General features: G+C 42.2%; 1 protein-coding gene across 1 annotated transcript in view; it reads right to left on the minus strand.

Moving 5' to 3' along the window:
* ITGA9 (integrin subunit alpha 9) overlaps positions 1-24,940 on the minus strand; it is a 381,381-nt gene that overhangs the window by 82,098 nt on the left and 274,343 nt on the right. Inside the window, exons 19-22 of the mRNA XM_019483333.2 lie at positions 17,891-17,977; positions 16,117-16,196; positions 5,265-5,354; positions 787-895 (exon numbers count right to left, since the gene is read on the minus strand). Of these exons, the coding sequence (XP_019338878.1) occupies positions 787-895; positions 5,265-5,354; positions 16,117-16,196; positions 17,891-17,977 (366 nt within the window). The remainder of the gene's footprint in view (positions 1-786; positions 896-5,264; positions 5,355-16,116; positions 16,197-17,890; positions 17,978-24,940) is intronic.

Raw genomic sequence — 24,940 nt, forward strand, 5'->3', positions numbered from 1 at the left:
TCAATCCCTACTTCCACCTAGTGGTAAAAAAGCATTTGAAAAGAAAAGTATAAAATGGAAATGCAGCAATAGAATCAGTTAATTTTCATTTCATCACAAGATCTGGTTCTAACATGCAGCTCATATTAGCTTCACCAGGAAGCCCTTTTTCCATGTGAAAAGGGTGATTTGTAAGTAAGTTTAAGATACAGCGCGGCATGCTTAAAAGGAGCCCTTCTCACCTCTGCCCTCTGCTATCAAATTCTCACACAGACACATATGGGCTGCATATAGTTCAGCCCCATTATTTACACTACTCTAGAAGTAAGCACTTTGTACACATTTTCATATCAGAGGACTGAAAAAAGCATGTCTTTTGAGTGGGCACTTCCTTGTTCTCATAAATGAATGCTTCCCATTCCTTAGTTCAAGCACTATGCTACTGAACATGGCTCCAATTGAGTCTTCACTTTTAAATCTTGGATTGAACGCAAGATGCAATGAACAAAGTTTTAAACTTGGTAGGGGTGTGAAGAAAGGGAAAACAAGGCTAACAAAAAATTTGCAGTTTCCTGCTCATGAAACTGGGATGTCTTTTTGATTCTTTAAGAATACGTTACGATAAAGAAACAAACACTATATTAGTTCACTGTGAACATAACATCCTCCAAGGTGGGCATCATACTGTGTTATAATAACAAATGGTCCCCACACAATGGTCCCCAATTCCTTAAAATTAAGAAGGCCACAAAAAATAAAGTATGCTATGAAGAGGGAAAACTGTAAAAGTGGAATGATTGATTTTACCTGAAGAGTGAAGTTGAGGGGCTGAAAAATACATTCATAATTCTCCAACTGAACAAAGTTTGATGTTTCCACAGAATCACCATAGACAAAGGATGTTGGCGAGACAGCTCTGAAAGATTAAAACATGAATTCAGTTACTTCTGGATGTTTTCAAGATTAGATACATTTGTAGACGGAAAGCCTACTACAGAGTTCATCCAGTTTAGCTCAGTGGTAAGGAGACATCACATAAGGGAGACCTTCCACTCTTACCCTATCATCTATGATTTGTTCCCCTCTCAGCAGTAATACATTAAATACAGACAATAGTAACAGTCTCTGAATTTAATCCTGCTGCTGTTGTCACCCATCTACAACCTAAGCACATCGCTTGCTCTTGAAAATGCTCTATTAGAAGGATGTCTATTGACCAGTAAGAGTTGGTTTGGGCCTTACATGAACATGCCTCTTCAGTGCTTGCTTTCTGTGAAGAATTATGTAATCAAATTGACAGGAATAAATGCCTGCAGAAAAATAATCTCAATAATTATAATTTCACATGGGTTTTTGTGACAGCCAAAATACAGATGTGTTCCCGCAAGTTTTCATGTCACTGACTCATAGGGAATTTCTACAAAGTACAGCGTAGTGTTGTGTAGGGATGCCAAAGTTAGAGAGTGCCAAAAGCAGTACAGTTGCTTTGTTGCAGAGCTGTGCCAAAGTTAATTTACCCTGTTTCTGAGTATGTGTTCAGGACATGTTGAGAAACAAGGTAAATGAGACCAGGAAGGTCCACACACTAACACAATTTGTGCCATGCAGACACACCCATAGATCCTAAGACCTCAAGGGACCCTAGTGATGATCTGCTTTGACCTCCTGAATATCACAGGCTGGAGGACTTCCAGGAATTAATCTTTGTTTGAACTATAGCAAAAATGTTTATCTGATGAGGCTATTAAAAGTAGCACCATCTGATTTGTCCAATAAATTATAACCCACCCACAGAGCTGAAATATTTAGTTATTAAAGGTATTTTGCTGTTGGTCCTCAGAGGTTTTTTTAAAATATTTTTAATGCAATGTTTTAATACAACAGTCAGATCATCAGCTGGTAACAGAACTATCTCACTTCACACCAACAGAGGACCTAGCCAGTTGACTTAAATTAAGCAAAAATGAAAGGGACAGTTTTTGCCTTTTGCAATGAAGAGTCAAGGAATAAAATGCATAAACAGTGTTGGAAGCGGACTACAACCCAGGTCTCCTCAATCCAAGGAGGTGGACTGCAGAGAGACACCCTTCCCCTCATTTACTCTGTCTGACCAACAACTTTGGACTTCTTAGTTGCACCCAGCCTATAGCCTGAGTGCTTAGGGCACTCTCCTAGGAGGTAGGAATGAGGTTTGAACCATCTTGGCCCAAGGAAAGCACTGAACCTGGGTTTCTCACTTCCTGAACAAGTGGCTGTCACTGTTGTGATCTGTGCTGAACTCAGTGCTTCTGGTGAATGTTAGGCATGTGTGTTAAGTTCATAGCACATGTAGGTCCCTCAGGGGTTTTAGCGTATGTCATACTTGTAGATAAGGTTCTTTGGATAAATCTGATATCTTTTATTAGACCAACTAAAATAGTTGGAAAAATGCTTTTTTGCAAGGTTTCAGGTACAAACACCCTTCTTCAGGCAGAAGAAGTGTCTGCAGCTGTTTTGTGCTCTTCCTGGACTTCAGGCAGAGGAAGTATTTGAAGTTGTTGTCTGAAGAAGGGTGTTTGTACCTCTTGCAAAGAAGAATTTTTCCAACTATTTTAGTTGGTCTAATACAAGATATTGGATTTACCCAAAGAACCTTGTCTGCCTATGTCTTTAGACCAACACAGCTACAATCAACACCCCTGTCATACCTGCAGCATTCTGATGGAAGGATGCTCCTGTGTGTGCCCTTCCTGCCTGCTCTTCCTTAGATGAACCAAACCTGCAAACTGAGTTGCATACCTGCCTCTGGTGTGGCCCCCTATGGCCAGTATCAAGATCATTCTCTCTGGCATGCTTGGGACAGTCTACTGGTGGCTTCAGTGTGGCATTTCCTTATCCATAGGCACACGGTGGGCCTTAGTTATAAATATCAAACAGGTTTGTGCATGATGCTCACAGCCCAGTCAAATTCAGTTTCAGGCATAAGTAGTAGCAGGACTTTAGGTACCTAAGAAACTTTAGTAGCAAAAATGTAAATGCACATAGACTATCAGTGACCTAATGTGGCTAGGCTTGATTTCTGTGGATTATTTACTTGGATTTAGAATCCTAAATTTCTATACTTAGGTGTTTTTCTGGACCTGATCATTAACTCCTTACCAATCATCCAAGATATTTTCATGTAGCTACATCTAACATATTTTAATCAAGTAATTAATGCTAATTAAATAGCGTTTATATCTCCTGAAACTTAGAAAATATTCCAAAATGTTTGACATTTCTTGGACTTCTTTTTTTTCTCTTCACAATAACTCATTTTTTTTCACAACACTTAGATTTTTACAACATTTGGGTTTCACATCTTTTCACTAACTGATGGGCAGAGACCCAGGACAGAAAAAAATCCTTTTGCTCATGTAAAATTACCAACTCTGTTGAGAAGCAAGGGACTTGCTAAATTAAATTCTGAGTGTATAATTGTTTCCATGACTATATATTCAACTCCATTCTTTTAAGATAATGACCTTTATACCCCATTACATCTATGGATTGTTTTCTCTTTATGTGGGAATTTTTGTACTTGTCAGTCATACACAAAGTCTAACAAGTTCAGAGAATCAGGTCATATAAATACAAAATCAAACTACTGGGGATGTGCAAGCCAACGCCAAATATCTTGTGAGAACAGGCTTTCTCATAAGATCTTTTGCATGTCCTACTTCCCATACACACAGAAATAACCACAAAGGCAGCCTTTCTTGTGGTATTGCAACATAAGCCTTCTTGGGGCCTGGAATTACAAACATATCCCAAAAATGAAAAAAAAAATTAAAACCCTACACTTTTCCCACCTCAAAAAGGTTTCATGTGGAGATTTGATTGGGGTGGGGGGGTGTTTCCAAGTAAACTCACCCAACACCTTTCACACATCTGAATACTGTGAGCATTATCAGTTATACAACTTTATTTCTATGTATTGAGATATTCCAAATTTCCACTCATCTGACTACAGTGAGCAACTAAGGGGAGTTAAGTGACTGTCAATATTTACTTCCTGGGTTCAAATGACCCACTCAGGGGATGCAGTAAAAGCAGCTGTTCTATAGATACACACCCCAACTGGAAAGAAATTGTAAACTACATTGGCCCAATGTAGACCATTTTTCTGCATTAGTGACTAAACAACTTTATTCTGTGTCAAGAGATAGATTGCTTGCTGGAATTAAATCATGAATCTAGAGGACTAAGTCTGGTAAAATTTCAGGTCCATTATTTTAGAGGCAGGAGTAGATTCATCAAATGTATAACCTGGATTCTTTGCAAGGTTAGGTTCCTTATCTCCCTATAACAATGAGGTTTGCTAACTAGCTGGTGCTGTACACAACTTCAGCAAGCAACTGTGTGGCTTGTCCTTAATTTGGCAACCCCACTATGAATTAAGTAGGCTGTGAACCATGTCAGTGAAAATAATACAAGTAATAGTCAACTTGATCATTGTATGAGATCCAAGCACTGGAGGATAATAAAGGTAGAGTGTTACATAGAGGTATAGGTTGTAGCTGTGTTGGTCTAAAGATATGGGCAGACAAGGCTTCTTTGGGTGAATCCAATATCTTTTATTAGACCAACTCAATTAGTTAGAAAAACTCTTCTTTGCAAGCTTTCGGGTACAAATACCCTTTGTCAGGCTGAGAAAACTTCTGCAGTTGGTCTGTGCTCTTCCTGGATGAAACAGTAAAGAAGCCAGAAGCCAGTATGCATGTGAGAAAGCCAGTCAGTGAAAACGTATTTCAGTTCAGATGGTAATTTGGATCTCTCTTGTTGGTCAAATTCCTTTGGACTGGGAAAGAGTGCAGAGTAATTCTGATTGTGAAATTAAACAGCTAGACCTCACATGACTTGCAGAATCCCAGAACCCTTTGGCCTGATAAAACTCAGACATATCTTTAGGCAAAGCTCAGGAATGAGATTTGATTCATTTGGCATTTTCTTCTCTTTTTTTAATTTAAAGATTCACCATGTTCATGAAACTGCAGCAATTTATATCAGTCACTAAACTATCTAAAGTTTTGGGGGAGAGGAAACAAGCTGAGAAGGTTACTGAAGGAAGAAGTGGGGAACTGATAAATAAATCCTAGATAATGAATGAGGATGTGCTGGTTGCAGAGTCTGGGAACCAGAAACAAGCAACATTCTGGTCACATATAAACAAAGAGAAGAATGCAATTTTCCACTGGATGGGATTCACATGTTATTGTTAGGATTATTTTTTATTATTATTATTTATTTGATAATTGCTCACTTACCCAGTGATAGAAGAGTCTACTTCATGCATCAGAGGTACAGCCAGGATGAGAGTATTGTCATGTAGAGATTCAGTATGCTCTAGGTTTCCACTGTGTTGAAAAGGAAAAATAAACAAGCTGTAAATCCACAGCCTGGGCAGTAAATCACAAGAATAGCTAAGAGGCTACTTTCTCATGTCTGTCTTTTACTCTGCGTCTCAGTGATGTTTCTCCTTACTGAGCCTCTTAAAGGTTAAGGGTTACATTTGTAAAAGATATCCTGGGAGGGATACACATACACATATAAAACTTATTTGCAGACTGTTGTGAATGTACCTATCAGACACACACTGAGAATGTACCCTTAATACAAGAAGCATCTAAATTCATTTAATGTGAAATACTAAAATAAGTCTCCATCTGACAGAGTGGACACAAGAAAAGGAATTTAAAATAAAGCTTAGTATCTCATTTTTACTTACCTGCTTGTGTATCAATTTTGAAGAGTTCTCAGAATAGTTTTGAAGGCCTACTCTTTTCAATTTAACAAATGAGGCTACAGTTGGGCAACTTTCATTAGCCTTAATAACAAGTACACGGCTTGGATCCCCTGCATACTGATCTAGGCACATAACCTTAAAAGCCATATTTAGTCACTTATCAAAATGCATATTTTGTTTTTAATTGGTGGCTACTGCCACCAGTGAACAGGCAAAAGGAAGTAAAAGGAGTACATATATCATCATGCATATAATTAAGGCAATTTCTTTGAATAGGAATTTTTCGGATATTAAGTCTTGAAAAGCTTCAGAACTCCAAAGCATGCCACTAGTGTCATAGTGGGGAGGGGAGGGGGGAGGGAGAGCAGGCAGACTGTCTGTGCCTGCCAGTCTCTGCTGAAGCTGCAGCAGGGGAGCAGAGGGGAGGGGCCAGCTCTGCTATGGAGCAGAGAGCCCTGCCAAGCCCAGAGAGCATGCCGGGATGCTGGGGGAGTCTGGTTTAATCTAAACGAGCAACAGGTCTGGGACAGACATTGCATAAACCAGTTTGAGCCAAATCAGTTAAGTCTGATACTACATTCAACCAGGTTTATCTCAAACTAAGCCAAACTTCCCTTGCTGCAACTTGAGACCATTGCTCCTTGTTCTGTCTTCTGCCGACACTGAGAACAGTCTAGCTCCATCCTCTTTGTAACCACTCTTTGAGTAGTTGAAGGCTGTTATTAAACCTCCCCTCAGTCTTCTCTTTTCCAGACTAAATAAACCCAGTTCCCTCAGCATCTCTTCCCCTGGCTCCTCAACCATTTTTGTTGCCCTCCGCTAGACACTCTCCAATTTTCTACACCCTTTCTGTAGTAGGGGGTCGAAAAAAAGACACAGCACTCCAGATGTGGCCTCCCCAATGCTGAATAAAGGGAAAGAATCGCTTTGCTTGATCTGCTGGCAACACTTCTACTAATACAACCCAGTATGCTGTCAGCCTTCTTTGCAACGAGGGCACACTGCTGACTCAAATTCATCTTATTGTTCGCTGTAACCCACAGGTCCTTTTTTGCAGTTCTTCTGCTTATCCAGTCATACCTCAGCCTGTACCAGTCCAGTAGGTGATAGAAATCACCAGGGAGAGAAACATGGCACTATTTTCTGAGTTAGTCTAATATAATATGGTGATTCAACATCTAGACTTCATTCAGGTGTCCTTGCCTTCACATTAAGAAAATGTAAGTCAAGAAGCTTCACCACTTGAAACCATTTTATGATTACCAACCACTGGAAGATGACAAAGGTAGCATGTCACAGAAGCATTTCATTTTAGATGGTAATGTGGATCTCTCTCGGTGAAATTATTTTTGGATTGGGAAAGTGTAAGGGTAATTCTGATTGTGAAATTAAACAGATAGACCTCATCATTACTCCAAGTTTTACCAATAAGTGAACAATGGATTATACTACCATGAGCTGAGAATCTATCGACACTCATGATCTAAACAGTCACACAAAGCCTTGGATCTGAGCATCCTTGAACATTAAAAGAGTTCAGATCTAGAGCCAAATTTTGTAGCAATATCATTAACTCTAAAAACTGATTTAACCAAAGTTGTAACCACAGTGGTCCCCTTAAAAAACATCTTCTCTCTAACAGAGGTCTGAAGAATAGGGCTGGGAAATCTTTTCATCCATGTTTTGTTTCTTTTTTTTACAAAAAATGCTGATATAGACTGATCAGAATATTTTTCAAAGTCATGCTGATTTCAAGCAAATGGTTTATATCAGCAAAAATGGTGAAGCCCAAAAAAGTATTACATTTCATTGTGACATTTTCAAAATGGAATACTTTGGTTTTTCAAGTAGAAACATTTTATTCAGAACTTTAATTTACTGCTGTGTCTGCAAACAGACTAGGGTTATCTAAAGGGAATTTCAATTATGCATACATATGCCTGAAAATGAATAAAGTTGCCAACCTTATTGTACAAAAGGCTTTGGGAACAGTTTAGATCCAGATCCAAATTCTGTGGCTCTGGACAATTTCCCTAGTTTGTAAATATTTTTTCCCCTTTGAGTAGCAACTAAACCAGTGCTCCTGCTTTGCCATCTTTTAAATGAGCCGCAACACTGAGGCCTTTCTCACTACTTCAGGTCATTGGAGGTCTTATGGTATTTTTCCCAAGAGCAGGGGCCTCAAGTCTGGCCAATCTCCAACTTGAATAATTGATTTCTGCTTTTTTAAATTTCCCCTGTTGTTTTAAATGAATACAATATTCTTGAATTCCTATTCCTTAGTTGTTTGTATCGTTGGTTTGCTGACAGCATTAAAAATGCCTGTGACATGGCACCAAACAATGGCTAAAAGTATGTTTATAACATGAATCTAGTTTGTGATTTTGTACTATGATGTAAAATCAGTACTAATATACAAAATAACCTTCTTACAAATAACACACTCATATATTAAGTATTATATAGTGCATTGTGAATAATGTGAAGAATGTTCTGTTTCTAAACAAATGGGCTAGGGACAGACATTACACACAAGTTGCTTTAAGTGATCAGAAGCTGGTTTAAACCTGTAACAGAACAGATGTTCAGTGCACATAAATTAGTTTGAAAATGGCTGAAACCAGTTTGAGATAAACCTGGTTGAATGTAGTATCAGACTTAACTGATTTGGCTCAAACTGGTTTATGCAATGTCTGCCCCAGACCACTGGCTGGTTTAAATTAAACCAGACTCCCCCAGCATCCTGGCATGCTCTCTGGGCTGGGCAGGGCTCTCTGCTCAACAGCAGGGCTGGCCCCTCCCCTCTGCTGCCTTGCTGGAGCTCAGCAGAGACTGCAGGCATCTGCCTGGCTTCCCCCTGCTCCTCCCCATCCCCTCCCCACTCCCTGCTAAGCAGGAATTTCCTTTGTTCTTTACACAGACACCTTTCCGTATTAGCTAGCACACCACATGCTGGCTACGGTCTGTGCTGTGGCAGACAGGACAAAGGCAATATCAACAGGTAGCTGGTAATGTCCTTCTGTTGTTTTATTAATGGGGTGATACACACTGAGTTAGGGGTGATAAACACTATGCTATCAATTCCTTGCTGGGCTGGTCAGAAAGTGGGGGAACCCCTCCCTAATCAGAGCATCCTGTCAGGGCCTGGCCATGCCCTCCTCAGCTCAGCACTCTGGAAGGGAAGAGTGGGCTTCTCTAACACCCCCCCAGCTTCTAGCCTGAGCCGCTGCAGGCATGTGCCTGCATTTCTGGGATGTCTGTGGAGTTACAAACTGATTCAGCCTAGCCAGGTTAGACTAACCTGCAAAGATTGAATCAATTCAGGCTTAGGTTTTTTGATTGTCTGTCCCTAGCCATGGAGGACAAACTTTTAAAAATACTGTTTTTGATGATGAGCATCTTGATATCAAAGAGAAAAATAATCTTGGATTACATTTCTGAAGTATCATTTCAGACTTCAGCAAAACAGATTTCATAAAACCTGAGACTAAGTTTGGCTTACTGTTAGTCAGGGTAGTAGATCTATTCCTTAGCCACAAGATTCATAGATTCTTGCCGGAAGGGACCTCGGAAGATCATCGGGTCCTGTCCCTCTGCACCAAGCAGGAAAGATACCTGGGGGTCAGGTGACCCCAGCAACGTGATGGTCTAGTCTCCTCTTGAAGACTTGCAGGGGAGGTGATTACACCACCGCTGGAGGGAGCTTATTCCACAGTCTGGATACCTTGACTGTGAAGTTTTTCCTAATGTTGAGCTTGAATTGGTCTTTCAGGAGTTTCTGGCCATTACTCCTAGTTTTCTCCTTGGGTGCCCTGGTGAACAGTTGCTCACTGAGCCCTTGATGTACTCCCCTCGCATAGCGATAAGCTGCTACTAGGTCCCCTCTCAACGTTCTTTTCTTCAGGCTGAAGAGTCTCAGATCCCTCAGCATTTCCTCGTATGGCTTGCTGTGTAAGACTCTGATCATACGGGTTGTTCTTCTTTGGACTCTCTCAATCTTGTCCATGTCTTTGTTAAAGTGTGGTGCTGAGAACTGGACGCAGTACTCCAGCTGCGGTCTCACCAGTGCTGAGTAGAGCAGAAGAATCACCTCCTTGTTTTTTGCTGGAGATGCACTGATTGATGCATGCCAGAGTATTATTTGCCCTACTGGCTACAGCATTGCAGTGCCAGCTCATATTCATACTGTGGTCTATTATTACCCCCAGGTCCCTTTCATTCATGGTGCCAGTCAGTTTGGTGCCACCAAGCCTGTAGGTGTGTTGAGGGTTGCTTGTCCTGAGGTGGAGCACTTTACATTTCTCTATGTTAACCGTCATCAGATTCCCATCCACCCAACTTGCTAGCCTGAGTAGGTCTGCCTGTATCTGTAGCCTATCTTCAGGCGTGACCACGCTTCCCCATAACTGGGTGTTGTCCGTAAACTTGGCCAGTGAGCTCTTCACCTCCACATCCAAATCGTTAATAAAGATGTTGAAAAGTACTGGACCAAGCACCGACCCCTGCAGAACACCACTACCTACTTCTTGCCAGGATGACATAGATCCATTCACTACGACTCTCTGGGTCCCATCCTGCAGCCAGTTTCTCGCCCACCTGACTGTCTTGGAGTTAAGGTCACAATTCTCCAATTTTCTTGCAAAGACATTGTGGGATACTAGATCAAAGGCCGTTTTGGAAGTCAAAGTATACAGTATCAACTGAATCTTACCTTCTGCAAGCTTATCACAGATAGACTCCTTGATTAACTTTTCTAGAATTTTCCCTAGGATGGAAGTTAAGCTGACTGGCCTACAGTTACCTGGGTCCTCCCTCCTGCCCTTCTTGTGGATGGGCACAACATCCAGTCCTCAGGGACTTCTCCAGAGCACCACAAGTTGTGGAAGAGTTTCACCATGGGTTCTGCAATGACTTTGGCTAGCTCCTTCAGCACTCTTGGATGAAGATCATCCAGTCCCGCTGACTTGTATATGTCTAATTTTTTTAATTAGTCATACCCCAATTCTATGGCAATGGTAAGGAGGCAATTATTCCTACTGTGCTCATCTTGTACTCTACCTAGCATTGTTTTCCCCTTGGTCCAGTGAAAGACTGAGGCAAAGTAGTCATTCAGGAGTTCAAGCTTTCTCCTAGGTGCTGGTAACCAGCTCTCCTGAATTGTTGAGCAATGACTCCACACTCCCATTCATTTTCCTCCTGTTCCCTATGTACCTAAAGAAGGATTGCCTGTTGTCCTTGATTCCTGTTGCTAATCTAAATTCAGTTGCTGCTTTAGCCTTTCTTATCTGTTCCCTAGTAAAACAAGATCAAAAACCCATTTACTTTGAGTGGGTGATACCAAAGACATGATACACCAACTTGAAATTCTTGCCATAAAGTGCTGCACTGTCCTTGCAGGCTAAAATATATTTCAAAAGGGACTATGGAGCCTGCTGATTGCATATGGCACAGACTTCTGTGACTGGCCTCTTTGATATGCTCACCAATAAACAAAACCAGGTGCTAGAAGAAAAGAAACCCAAGCACTTTTCCCTACAGCAACAAACATTTTGCAAGAGCCCCTCCCCACCCACTCCTTTTTTTTGGCACAGGATAGTCTCCAAGTTGCAGGGAGAACCAATCAAATATGGGTAGTGTGATTTCAATAAATGTCTGTACATCTAAAATGGAATTACTTTCACAAAAGGTCTAGTAATTTGGTGAATTTAGCTCTAGTGAATAATTCTGTTCCACATAAAAAACTGAACATTTTGCAATCCATAGAAAAAATAGTAATGACTCTTAGGCTGATTCAGAATATGCTGCCAAACATGTAGCTGCAAGTGACCCCTTTGTTAAAGGGAGGCCCCATTTTAGCAGAGCCGGGTTTAACAGCTAACTTGATGTGTACATATCCAGCACTGTGTGGTATGACCACAGAATAAGAGCTACTCTGTGCTTAAGTACCTTATGGAAACAGGATGTTTCCATTCATCACAGCCTGACTGAAGCACAGTATAGATTTCCCTTTTCCCATTTATTCATGGGCCTTTCATAGTTGTTCCTGGTGTAGTAACCAAGTGCCTTACAACTACCTTTCTATTACCAGTAGGAAAGTATTGTTATTTGATAGATGGGTAACCAAAGCATGAAGTTAAGCAACTTTCCCAAAATCGCATATAAAAGTGGGTCAGAGCCAGAAACTGAATCCCTCTTTCTAATAGCTCAGTCTAGATCCTTAACCACAAGACTATCTTTCCTCTACTCCTTTTGACATAAGAAACCATTGTCTCTTAATCCCCTTGACTCCCTGTACTCTGCACAAACTAACACACAAACTGACTCTTGATAATACCTCCTTCTCCCACCCCAATGGGACTGACTTCTCTTAGCTGTCATGACTTAGAAATCTGAGACAAAGCATTATGGGAGAAAGCAAAACCAGTGATTTATAGGGCAAACAAGAGTTTCCTTGAGTCCCAGCATTCCCCTCATTTTGACAAAGTGAAAACTAACACAGAGAGTTGACATTAGGGTCCTTATGTGTTAAGACAGGCATGGGAATGTTAAAATGGACTGTTAGGTTTTTAATACATTATTGTTAGTTGCTTTATAGACTTAGGGTAAACCTCTTGAAAACATTACCCGCTACATTGACAGAGAAGGATGCTCAAGATCCAGAGTGATATAGAAAACTGGCCCATTTTTCTCTTCACTATTTCTATATGTTCTGAGAAACAGTGGATTGGGTAAAATTAATAGAGCCCTGAGAGACTTAGCTTGTGCAACATTTAGGATTTACATGGTCAATGACTAGAGTTCTTGCTGACCTTGAAAGCATTACAGGGTCATCCTTTCACATGGATGAACTGCTCTGCATGGATAATAAAATCTCTCTAATGTATTAGACACAAACAGTCTTGATCCTTCTGATGTGGAGGTCTCTCTTACTGTATTTCATGGCAGCAACATATGCTATAGGATCTTGTTCCACACACCTGTTATTTGGTGGGTGGGAAGAACTCTTTACAATATCAGAGTCAATGAGCAACTGCTAGTGCTTGTCTCTCATCTATAGCAGTCCTATGCAAGTGTTTTTAATCAGGAAGAAGGAATTAAGAATGATCATGTTCAACATGACACGGGACAAGTCAAAATGGGGCCCCTCCAGGCATCTGCAGTTACATCCAAGAGCACAGAAAGTGAAAGCTATGGTTAATGTTTTATGAGAAGTGTCAGCGTTACGATCATGGGTTAATAAAGCTGTGCTATCATCAATCCCCACAGGAGTCCACACAGTTCACGTGACCTAATCACAGTTGGAGCTTGCTTCATTCTGGCAGATCATCCTAGAAAGCACAGAGCGTGTGTTACAGCTTTCACTGGCCCCGGGATCAAATCCCTATGCACACATTATAAGTGCTGTGTATTCAAACAGGCAGTTGGCCTAATCCCACACACACAGCAAGTTTCTGAATGTCCTTTGGGCAAAATGCTCTTCAGCTGTCTCGTGCAGCTTGATCACAGAAGATCAGCAGGAGAAAAAAATGTATGTTCAAGAAAAGGTCAGAGAAAAACCCTGATAGTCTAATGAATATAGGCATGAAACGGGGAACCCTTCCCCTGTTACTAGAAAGTGGTATGGCCTCTTTAAAAACAAGGCCTTTGTAGTAACCAGCAAAGCAGGACCCAGGGTGCAAGTCAGCTGACAGGGGAGTCACCTGACTTGCAGGGCAGGGTTTAGGCAGTATAAGAGCCCAGAGCTAGAGAGGGAGGGAGCAGTCTGCCTTTGCAGGCTGCTGGAGAAGAAGTTATGCCCCGAGAAGGACTTTGTCAGACACACTGGTTTAGGGCTGTTTGCCTCAAAGGCTCTAAGCTACCAGGGATGCAGCCCTGTACTTAAAATAGCAGAGCATAGTGATTGGTTGTGTAACTAACTAAGGTTAATTACACAGCCCAAAGGAATAAGGACTTGTGTTAGCCAGTTGGCTAACTGGTGGTTTATTGGAGGTCCCATTAGTTAGTGCCTAAGGGGCCTGTGACTGCCTTGAGCTCTTCCCTGGGTCAGGCTCAGGGCACGATTAGAGGACCAGGCACAAGGCCAGAACCCAGAGGCTGGCATGCCTTGAGGCAGGAGGCCCAGTGCTCAGAGCAGCGCTCAGTGCTACAGGGCCGGGGGCCCAGACACAGAGAGACTGGGCAGGCTCAGTGCCAGAGCAGGAGTGGAGACCCCGAAGAGCCTGGGCTGGTAGGGCTATGACCCAGAAGCCTGGCCCAGTAGAGTGGGCCTAACCAGCAAGGGACCAGCTACAGCACAGGGGCAGAAGCTGGGAAAGCCAAAGCCTCAACAAGGGAGTAATGGTCTGAAGTGGCCTGGTGGTTTGGGGACAAGTGTCCCATTGGATGTAATGCTGTGTATTATCAGGGAGGCATGTTTGTGACTATGGGGGTGGGTAGAGGTCATGAGTTAAGCCATTGAGGCCATGGTGGGCAAAATACAGCCCATTGGCTGGATATAACCCACAGAGCAATTTTGCCTGACCCGCCGCGTGTGTCTCAGCCCCGTCAGGTGGTGCTAGAGCACCTCCATCCTGTGTCATCCTGCTTGCTCTGGCATGGCCACACAACAGCAGCAGCCCCCAGACCTCCCTGCATGGCGTGGGGTGTAGTGGTGTGGAGCACAAAGGTGTGGGCACAGTGGCAGTGGTGGGAGCCCCAGTGGGGGCACTGCATCTGAGGGCATGGGCTGGTCTCAATGGAGACTGCCCATCAGGGAGCTACATGCTAGGTTGAGGGTCAGTCTCCATGAAGACCAGCTCCTGGCCATTGCCCTGGTGCCAGCCCCAGATGCCATGCCCTCACCAGGACTCCCACTGCTGCCACTGCCCCCACATCGCTTACCCTTTGCCGAGCTGGCAGGTCTGGGGGCTGCTGCTGCCACCACGTGGGCATCCTAGGGTGAGCTGCAGGCTGTCACAGGACAGGAATGCCCCAGCTCACCTCACCTCCCCTAGCCCTGGCCCTGGCTCAGTCCTGGCTGCTGCAAGTGGTGGGGCATGGAGTCACTGCTAGGTCAACCCTGCTTCCTCTCCCACCTGCAGGCTGTCCACCGTGGGCCAGGGAAGGGGACAGGAGAGGGGAAGAGGGAGAGAGGTTAAGTTCCTCCCAAGCCTCCTCTGCAGGGCTCACAGATTTCCTCTCCCCTTCCTGGGTGCTGCAGCCCCCCCAGTGAGGCCTGGTGGCAGCTTGCAACTCTGCCCCGGCCCTGCGCTCTCACCACCCCAAGATCCTGGCCCTGGACACAGCTCTGGGGAGCCTTGTGGGTAGGGTGCATGGGCAGGTTAGGAGCTGGTCCAGGCCCAGGGCCAGGATCGTAGGGCAGTGACAGCGTGGAGCCCGGGCAGGGTAGAGCTGTGATCTGCTCCTTGCACGCCCCTGCCCACAGAATCCACACCCGTTGCAGGGGCATGCAGGCAGCAGATAGTGGCTCTGACCCAACCACTGTCACTGCCCCATGACCCCTGCCCTATGATCCCAGCCTTGTCCGCCCATCCCACTCCTGAACACCGCTGCCCGGGGCCCCATCCGACATAGGGAGTTTTGGTGAGTTGTTGCAGGGGTGGTGCTGACCTGACCCACAACAGGTCACACAAACAGCTTTTGTAGCCGTTGGGCCCAAATTACTGCCCACCCCTTCCTTAAGGCAACCCATATCAGGTGAGTCAACCATGGGAGAAGAGAGCAAGCACCGCATTCGTCAGTCTTTGAAGGCCGTCTCCCTTTCATAAAGCTTCCAACAAGACATGGTGGGCAGAAAAACAAGGTGAGTCCTTAAGAAACAAAGCTGAGACACAGCTTAGCAGGGATGAGGCAGCCTGTAGGGGCATCACAATGGGTCCTCAGGTGCCTAACCTGTTACAGGGTGCCTTTTTCTTTCTTTTTTTTTTTTTTACTTTTTACTTGAACTTAACTATTTGTTTCACTTAAGCGCTGGAGCAAATGGGCCCAACTGGCTGTGACTTTCAGGTACAGCTGAGTTCAGAGATGAGTGGTAAAAAGTGGATTGTTACTTGAGATCCCCTCACCCTAAAGCTACCTGAGGGCTGTTTTGGAGCCCAATGCAGTCAGGAGGACACAAAGTACTGGCTCTAAATGTTATTGATTCAACAGCCCAAATGCAAAGGCAACAGCTTTCTGGAGTCCACGCCACTGAAAGAAGTCTTCAGGATGTGGTTCAGACAGCTTTTCAGTCCTGTTGTGCCATGAGGACATATGAATTTAGCTCTATTTATTTATTTATCTACCATATATGTCAACAAGCTTTTCTACAATGGAGAACCAACAGTACTTAACTTCATATGCTCAAGAGTCATAGTTTGCCAGAGTCTCCTTACCTTTGGGCAGTGATAAGGAAGGTAAGAATCTCCTCTTCCCCAGACAAATGGCTTGTATCAAAGATCACGCTGAACTCATACTATGGAAAGAGAAGGTGGCATTGAGCAAAGATATACTTCCCTTTTCCTATTTTAGAATGACATGTCTGCCAACCCACTTCAGTTATGGACTCATATTCCTTTCCACTGCATCTACCTGCAAAATAATATTCTTGAAGCTAAAAGGCTGCTCTAATTTTTGCAGAGGAAATAGCACTGTGCAGCAGCCATGGGGTCCTGTGGCTTAAAGCCTCCTGTATGACTCCCCTCTTCAGCTGTGCTGAATGCTCCTTAGCCACAAGTGAGGGTCAGGGCTGTAGTGGTTGGAAAGCTGACTTTCTGCCTGTACAGCCATTTGGTCTACCAAGAGCCACTAGACTGTGGTTGTTCCCAAGTCCCCATCCCATCCCATCCCATCCCATCCCATCCCATCCCGTGTCCCTTCACCCCACCCCAAGTGGCTACTTTTAGTCTGGGAGAAAAATTATGAACATCTGCACACTCATGGTTTCTCCCCATAGAGCAGGAACTCTCCCTGGAGAAAATTAACTTCAGTACATAGCCTTTGTAAAAATGGCTGCCTTTAATTCCTTGAATCTGCTTCCTGTATTCAAATTGTGCCTGCTCAGTTTTCCTGACAAATGATACTTTTCTGTCATTTGCTGTATAGATTAAATAAAGCTGCAGAGGAGCAATCCACATATTCTTCTGTCACCTGCATCAGCAATAAAACTGGACACTGAGCTTTGCCTGGAGTGCTTTTTCTTAGTGATGAAGGAGGTACCACTGGGTGAAATTCTTAGGACAGAACCCTTTTTTCCACCAAAAAATGCAGGTTGGAGTCAAACAAAATATTTTCCCAATTTCTGTTGAATTTGACAAACCATTTAATCAGAAAAAAATGAGGAAATTTTTTTTTTAAAGGCTTTCATTTTGACAAGTTTTTAAACAAAATATTTCACGTGTTCAATTCAAAATGACATCAAGATTTTGATTTCTTTCACCCTTTGGTATTATTAAAAATGCTCTAAAATGTTATTAAAAACTCCAAAATTAAGTATTTTTAATTCAGCCCAAGATAACTGTTCTTCACCAGTTTAGTTCGTCAAAAAAATTACAATACATTTATATAATATCATGAAATATAATATACATTCAATTCATACATATATTACATTTTGCTTTTTCAGTTCAGCAAATGAGCTAACAAATCATTTATTTATATAGAGACATAAAGAGCAGCTGGATTGCCAGATATCACTGTCGGAAATTTCATCTTCGGACTTAAATAAACAAAATTAGATGTCATTGGGAGACAGTCCTTTAAAAAGGCTCAATGTCATTTTTGTAGGCACTGATCTGATTATGGCTATATTTGAATGTACTTCTCAGAACATAAGACAAAATTAAAAAAAAAAAAAGTTGGGCAGTAAAAATAGCCAGGATAGATAGAGGGCTCTTTTTTAGCTTTCTGTTGGGGAAGTATTACATAACAAATTCTAGTCGACTTTCATTAGCACTGCACGTACGTTGCAATGGGCACAGCACTGCTGTTTGGTGGGAAAGAGCAGCATCACCTCACCACAAATGGGAAAGGCAACAACAGCAGCCCTGGGGGACAGCTGTGAAATCAGCAGTGCCAAAGTGCATTTACACTGCAGTTCTCCTCTACCCCTTCCCTTGATGCAGAGAGGTTCATAAGCTATTGTCATGAAACCAAGTGTCAGCACTTTACCCTGGACTTCGATCTCATGAAAGGAAATCCCACGCTGCATTTGAGGAAGTCTGACTCCAGCAACTCACAGGCAATACCCATCTCTTCCTGAAGGAAAAGAGGAGAAAAAAGGGTGAATGTATGGCATTGTAAAGTGAGACACAATAGTGGTGGTGGAGAGAGAGCGAGCGAGAGAGCACGCACGTGCAACCAGGAAGGAGACTAGCGAAAAGATATGAATCATGGGGAGACAGGGAAACCTTCCCCCACTATTAGCAACACTGTCCCTACAACATTTAAAGTCAAAACAACTGGAAAGATACAGCACTACACTCCATAACTTCATCTGTGAACAGTGGATACAGATACATAAGAGCAATAAATACTAAATATCTTACGAGGAATGACAAGAGGGAAACTCCACACACAAAAATACATTACAGTCAGCCAGATATTTAAGTCCTCCGCCCCTCCTCAGCCATTCTCTTGAGTTATTTATTGGGTATATTTTTATTGCCTTCCTGAGGATCTCAGGACCAAACGAGCTCTGCTCATTCATTCATGCTCCATACACACTGCTTGCCAAAAAGTTGTTTGGTAGCCTTTTGTTGTATTCCCAGCTACACTCTCAAGATCTGTTTTGGGTATGCTACTGAAAGCAACATTAAGCACACCCAGCTTCTTTCTAACAGAACACAGAAGCCATTTTTTTAACATGTAACTCATGCAGTGTGGGAATAAGTAGCTTGTTTCATGGAAATGGTCTTGTAATAAATGTACAGGTGGTATTGTAGCAAAACCCCCAGTTTTTCTATTTTTTCCTTTTAAAATGCATTCCCCCTCCCCTTCCCCAACCATTTCTGAATTTTTCTTTCTGTCTCTATTCCCTATAAATAAGTATATGTGAGCTAAGACATAGGATAAGCATCAGCATTTTATTTGGGTAGCAAGTTCTATTTGTTTAATTTCTTCTCCTTCTTTATATTGTATAATTATTATGTTTATATTGATTTTTACTGTTCTATATTACTGTTTTACTGGTACTATATGATTTAGGCCTACATATGTAAGTTAGCATAAGTCATGTCGTTTCCATTTTGTCTGTCAAGTCTCCATCCTGTCCCCAGGCCCGATTGTGTAACCCATGACTCACACCTACCCCTCCTATGTAACTTGGTTCCTAAATGAACGGGGATAAATGAGGATGCTTGAGAGACAATGGTAGTAGGTCTAAAAATAGCTCCCTCTGAATGACCAAACCATCAACACCAATACATGGACCAACGACCCAGCCCTTGGAACCACCCATCAGCTTTCAAGAAACAAAAGATGAGGCAACCCACCATTGTGCCAGGCTGCACATGCTCAGTAAGAACACCTGGAGCCCTCTGGGACAGGACTGACCTTGCCTGGACAGGCCCTCCCCATAGGAGATCAGAGGTACTCTGCCCCATAAAAGGGGGAGTAAAGACTGACTCCTTGGGACGCCCTCTCCATCTGACCCAGCACCATGCCACACCACCTATCCACCCAGAGGCCCTGCTGGCGACCCCCCTCTGGACAACACCTACTGGACAAGGACCCCTTTCCAGCCTGGATAGGTAGCTATCACCCCCCACCCCCTCTTCAACCAAGGACTTGGACACTGCTTCTCTTCCCTACCTGGACTCCAACCCTGCCATTGAGTCTCTTTGTCCTGTTGCCTCTGTCTCTGTGTGTGTGGGTGTGGGTGTGCGTGCATGTGTGTGGGTATGTGCGCGCTCGTGCGTGCCAATAACTTCATGGGGTTGTGCAGTGTGTTGTCTATTTAATAAACCTGTTATTTTGAAACCCCAAGTTCAGTTTTTGTCTGTTTCCTCCTTGCCACCACTTATCTGCCCCTCCCAATATCTTAGCTGTCTGCATCAGTTTCCAGCCCCAATCTACCCTAAGTAACCCCAAGCCTCAGCTCCTCAGCCAGCTTCTCTCTCTAGTCCACCGGTTCTAATCTTAGTTCTGGCAACTTTCACTCCCTACGCTTTAACTCTCTCTCTCACCTTAACCTTCCCCCAAGTATCCCAGGTACCCCAAGCACACACATACATACCGTGCCATTGAAGTTAGGAACTTACCTATGTGTAGGTGGGTTGTATGTGTGTGAACTGGTGAGTGCATGTGTATCTTTGTGTATATATATGTGTGTGTGTGTGTGTGTATATATATATGTCATTGTATGTATGATATTATGAATTAGTGATCTGTGTATGTGTACTGAGTGTGTGGGTATGGACAATTGATTTTTGTCTAACTTTTGGGGTGTATAGTGTATGTGCTTGAATTGGTGATAGGTATGCATGTGCCTAGGCTAGTTTGGATGTGTACGTGCCTAAGTTGGTAGTGTGTGTGTGTGTGTGTGTGTGTGTGTGTGTGTGTGTGTGTGCGCGCGCGCACGCACGCGCGTGTGTGTGTGTGTCCAATTGATTTGTGTGTTTGTATATGTGCAATTGTGTCACACCCTCCTGTCTAACAGTGCAATATTGAGATCCTGAGAGTTGGCCTGACCCCACAGGGCAACAGTATACACCTGCCCACAGATAACAAATCTCTTTAGTTATGAGACACAATCCTGGGTAAATTCACAGCTAATGAAAACATGATATACCATGAAACTCTACATAGTCGTATAAACATAAATCTGCAGGGAGCCTTACACTGGCCAAATACTGATCTCAGTTAAGTCAATTGAAATTTGCTGCTGACTTCAACAGGATAAGGATCTGACCTTAAGTTAGCTGATTTTGGACTAGTTTTGTGTTTAGTCATTATCTGTCTACTTACACCTGTTCTCCCACATCATTTAAAAAGTGAGTAGTTTTAAGCATGTGGAAAGTCTCATTGAGTTTAATTATCAAAGATTAAGCATCTTTTTAAAGGGGTTCCTGGATCAGAAACTTGGATCTCAATTTAGGAAACCATCTCAACTCAGGAATGCCAATCAATTCTACTGATTTGATAAGATAAAGAAATGTTGTAAGGAGAAATTGCCAGAATTTCTCCTTTTTATCTTTTGAGATGTCTTTTTGTCAGTGGAGTTTCTCTAGTATTACATCACTAAGCCTTACATCCGAACCTCATTCACTACGTTCAATTTTGGACTGACACTTTAGTTGCCCTTCCTAGTTTTATGACCACGACAAAAGGTTTTGTAGCATAATGGATAATGCACTAACCTTATGTTGCACAAAAGCAGCATGCTTAAATATTGTCCCAATTTCATCTATTATATTTAATAATACCACCAACACAAATACAGCTCCTTTTGGTAAAGCATCCTCTTTATTCATTTCATCCTCCCAAAGATTTGAGAGCTGAGAGGTTATGTGTTCGGTCTGTGATTTTTTTAGTGATCAAGTGAATGCAGGCAGAAAACAGATGTATAATGAAAGGAAAGTTTCACAGATGTTTCAAGCTAGGAAAGTTCTGAGTACTTTGTCGAGCAAACTTCCCTGTCTGTTCAACAATGCTTACCTGAGAATTCCCTTAATCTGCCAGCCCCTACTCAAAAAAGGAAGATTTTTATTTACATAGCTTGTCTGCTGGTGACAATGTACAGACAGACCTCAGAGACTCCTTTCCTCAAAAATTACTTCAGAGGCCTTATCATTTTAGGGACCGTAGAAACAAACAAGATAGCAGAGAGGACTCTATGATCTGATAATACTAGAAATCCAGTTCCTCTTTGTCCTGACAGCTAGCTGTTGCCTATTCCTTCCAGTCACTTTGTTTATTGACACCAGGCACATCCAGATCCCAGATGTTTATAATGGTCTGTTAAGAAAGTAATGAAAATGTTGCACTAGCCATCTTTGCTTCTGTTTAAAACTATTTTGTATAAGTAGCATACTGGATTTGAAGGACACCCCTACTTAATCATGACAATATGGTATTTAAATTATACCCAAAATAAAGTTACATTAAAAGAATATCTTATAGGCTGTAAAGTGCAACATTAAAAAATATTCATTATTAAAAAGTCTTAATACCAGAATTAAGGTTGTTTGTGCAGTGTTAATTAGGTTGTTGTTGTGCATTGCCTTCATGACAGTTTTTAACTACATGATGACACACTTGTTTTTCATAAAACCTTTGCCTCGCTCTGTGTACAGGACAGACAATGGTAAGGAGCAAATGATCAATATTTTGGTTGTGCGTGACCCCTGTGCCTTGATTACTGCTAACTATTCAAATATTGCTCTGATGGCATGTCTAACTATAATGTCTGAATGCTTTACAGTTTTGGGTGCCCAATTTGAAATACTACATAGCAATATGCAGCATTTTATATGTTCATAGCATAATTTCTGATGGCTTCTGTTCTTGTGGTTTTTGCATAGCACTTCCTCAAATCAGGTCCCACATTCATTTAAGAGCATGATGGGATCTGATTCCATGATCCCAAAAATTTGTGCGTCCTGCCAGGCCACAGAAGGCATGATTTGGGACCAGGGACCAGGTCCCAATGGTGTGATTACTGCTTGCTGGTGCAGACAATTGGCTGATTGTTGCTACCAGTCCAGGGACAACACGAGTCAATCCAAGACTCATGTGGCCCTGGGGCTGGAACCCACAAACAGCTCGCTCTGGTTACCCTGCCACAAGTTCAATTTAAGGTGCAATGTAAATCAGCCACAAAGATATTACACATCATTTGTGAAATATTTTTATGCCTAGTTTCCCATTTTTTAGTGCCATTAATTCCTTGAACGGGTGGCAGGATTACTAGTTATGGTACAATTAACAGCTTAATCATATGCTAACTGTAATGTCTATGGGGGCCTTAAGACACACACTTAATGACCACCTCTGAAAAGTCTGATTTGAGTTACTTGTTCAACAGTATATAAGAAATCTATAGCAGAGGCAAGGATAAAACCTAGTTCTTCAGGGTAGCATTCAACCACCATAACCATGAGACCAACCCTTCTGTTCCTGCAGTCCCTTGCCTCATTCAATATACAGCTTCTGGTTTTTGCAGCAAGTGCTTTGGGAACCCTACAGACAACTGCCTCTAACTATACAGGCCTGATTCATTCCCAGAGCAAACCCATGAAATAGAGCAGCTCAGCATTTCTGAAAACCAAGTTATTTGTATTTCTGTGTCTACTTATTGGAGTTGTATGGCAGAATTAACTGCTAATGACTTATGAAATAATTCACTTTTTTTAGTTTTGACTAGAATAGTGGTTAAAACTAGTTTAAATAGCCTTTCATCAAGCAAACATTTCTCAAACATTCCAGAAAATTCTCTAGCAGTAATCATAAGAAATTGGAATACTGTTCAACTCTTGCCACCACAAAAGTAAAAGTAAACTATAACTGTAATAAGAAGAAATGTGTCTGAATTAAAAAAAAATGAAAACAAAAAGGCATGAAGAAATCCACAGGAACCAAAAAAGTAGCAGAAGACCATGACTTCTTTATAGGCTATATTTGTGCCTTTCATTTTGTCACTTTTCCTAAGAGTGACATATCTAACTCTTGTGAAGCCTACTGGTATAGTCAAGTGATTGAGGTTCAGAAATACTTTCAAAACTACTATGCTGCAAAGGCCACCTTGACAACTGTAAAAGATCTGTTATGCCCCAACTTCAAGAAAAAACAAAGTAGGGCAGCTGAATGACACGCCTTCAATCTTTGCTGGAAAAAAGGAGTTTTGTACATGAAAATTGTACATGTACATCAGACTGAAATTTAGGATAACACAGTCAAAATCAGCAACTACATACTGCTGTACAAAAAGGAAAACCCCCTTGTCAGCAACTAAAGCCAAAAGCAATTGGTCTTGACCAACTTCAGAGCAAGCATGCCACAATTCCAGATGCGAGATGAGTGGATGCTTATAATTAAGGACCTATCAAATTTGCAATTGCACAATTTTTGTGGAAAATGAAAAAAGGGAAAGGCTCCATGAAAAATAGTGAATGTTGTGAAATTTATTTTTTTTCATAGAAAAAATTTTTTTTCATGAAAAATAGTGAATGTTGTGAAATTTAGACGGCTCACTGCAAAAAAACCCCACATAACTTACTGCAAATAAAGTCAGTAGGTCTTCATGAGCCAACAATCTTCATGGTGCTATAGCCCATCTATGTATCCTGCCATAGGGGAAGGCAGAGGGGAGCTGCCAGCAAGAAGGGCTGCCGACAAGATGGCTTCCAGCCCCACCCTTCACCACTGACTGGCTGAGAGGGCTGCCAGTTGTGTACCCTCCCCTTCCACCAATCTGCGGGGGGGGGGCGCATGATGGACAGCCCTCACAACCAATCAGAGGTGAGGGGCAGGGCTACCAGGGGCCCCTTGGTTAATAAGAGGCACTGGGAGCCCCACCACACACAGCCCACAAAAATGGTGATTATCCCTGGTATCTGCCCACAAAATTGCCAGCCTGCCTCTTCAAGTTAGGTAGACCCCTACTTATAATACATAAGAAAAACCTGAAATCATATGCAAAATTGATCAAGATTAGATAGTGTGAGGCCAGCTGATTTGTCAGCTTACACATTTCATCTGCAATACGTAGGCTAAGTATAGAGAGTAAAAAAAGCGAAGGCTGAATTCATTCTTTCCAGGTTAGTTTAAGCTGCAAAGACTGAACTGATGATAAGCAAGTGAACAGACATTCACTTTTGATTCCAGAAAGGCAGTCACATGCCTGCAGTGGCCAGGCCAGAAGTCTAGGGGCACTACAGCAGACCAAAGGAAATGAAAAAGAATCATATTCTGAATCAGAATATTGAAGAACAAAGTGAAGTATGAAGTGCAGTATTTTTTCCTATTTTCCTACTTTTAATAGGTTAAATATTATTTAAGGTGATCAGAAACAGGATTTTTTCTTTCAAGAATAACATTTTTGCTTTAAAAAATTTCTACATAGGTCTAACTGCTAGACATTTCATATCATTCCTATAATCTTAATAGGTAATGAAATACATTCTCCAAAGTAGGCCAACCTTTGGCAAAACTTTTTTTTAAAAAGCCAGCAGTCAAAACTCAATTAAAACCAGGATGGTTTAAACTGGTGGTTAAAACCGC

The sequence above is a fragment of the Alligator mississippiensis genome, chromosome 5, assembly GCF_030867095.1.
Source record: "Alligator mississippiensis isolate rAllMis1 chromosome 5, rAllMis1, whole genome shotgun sequence".
Taxonomy (NCBI): Eukaryota; Metazoa; Chordata; order Crocodylia; family Alligatoridae; genus Alligator; species Alligator mississippiensis.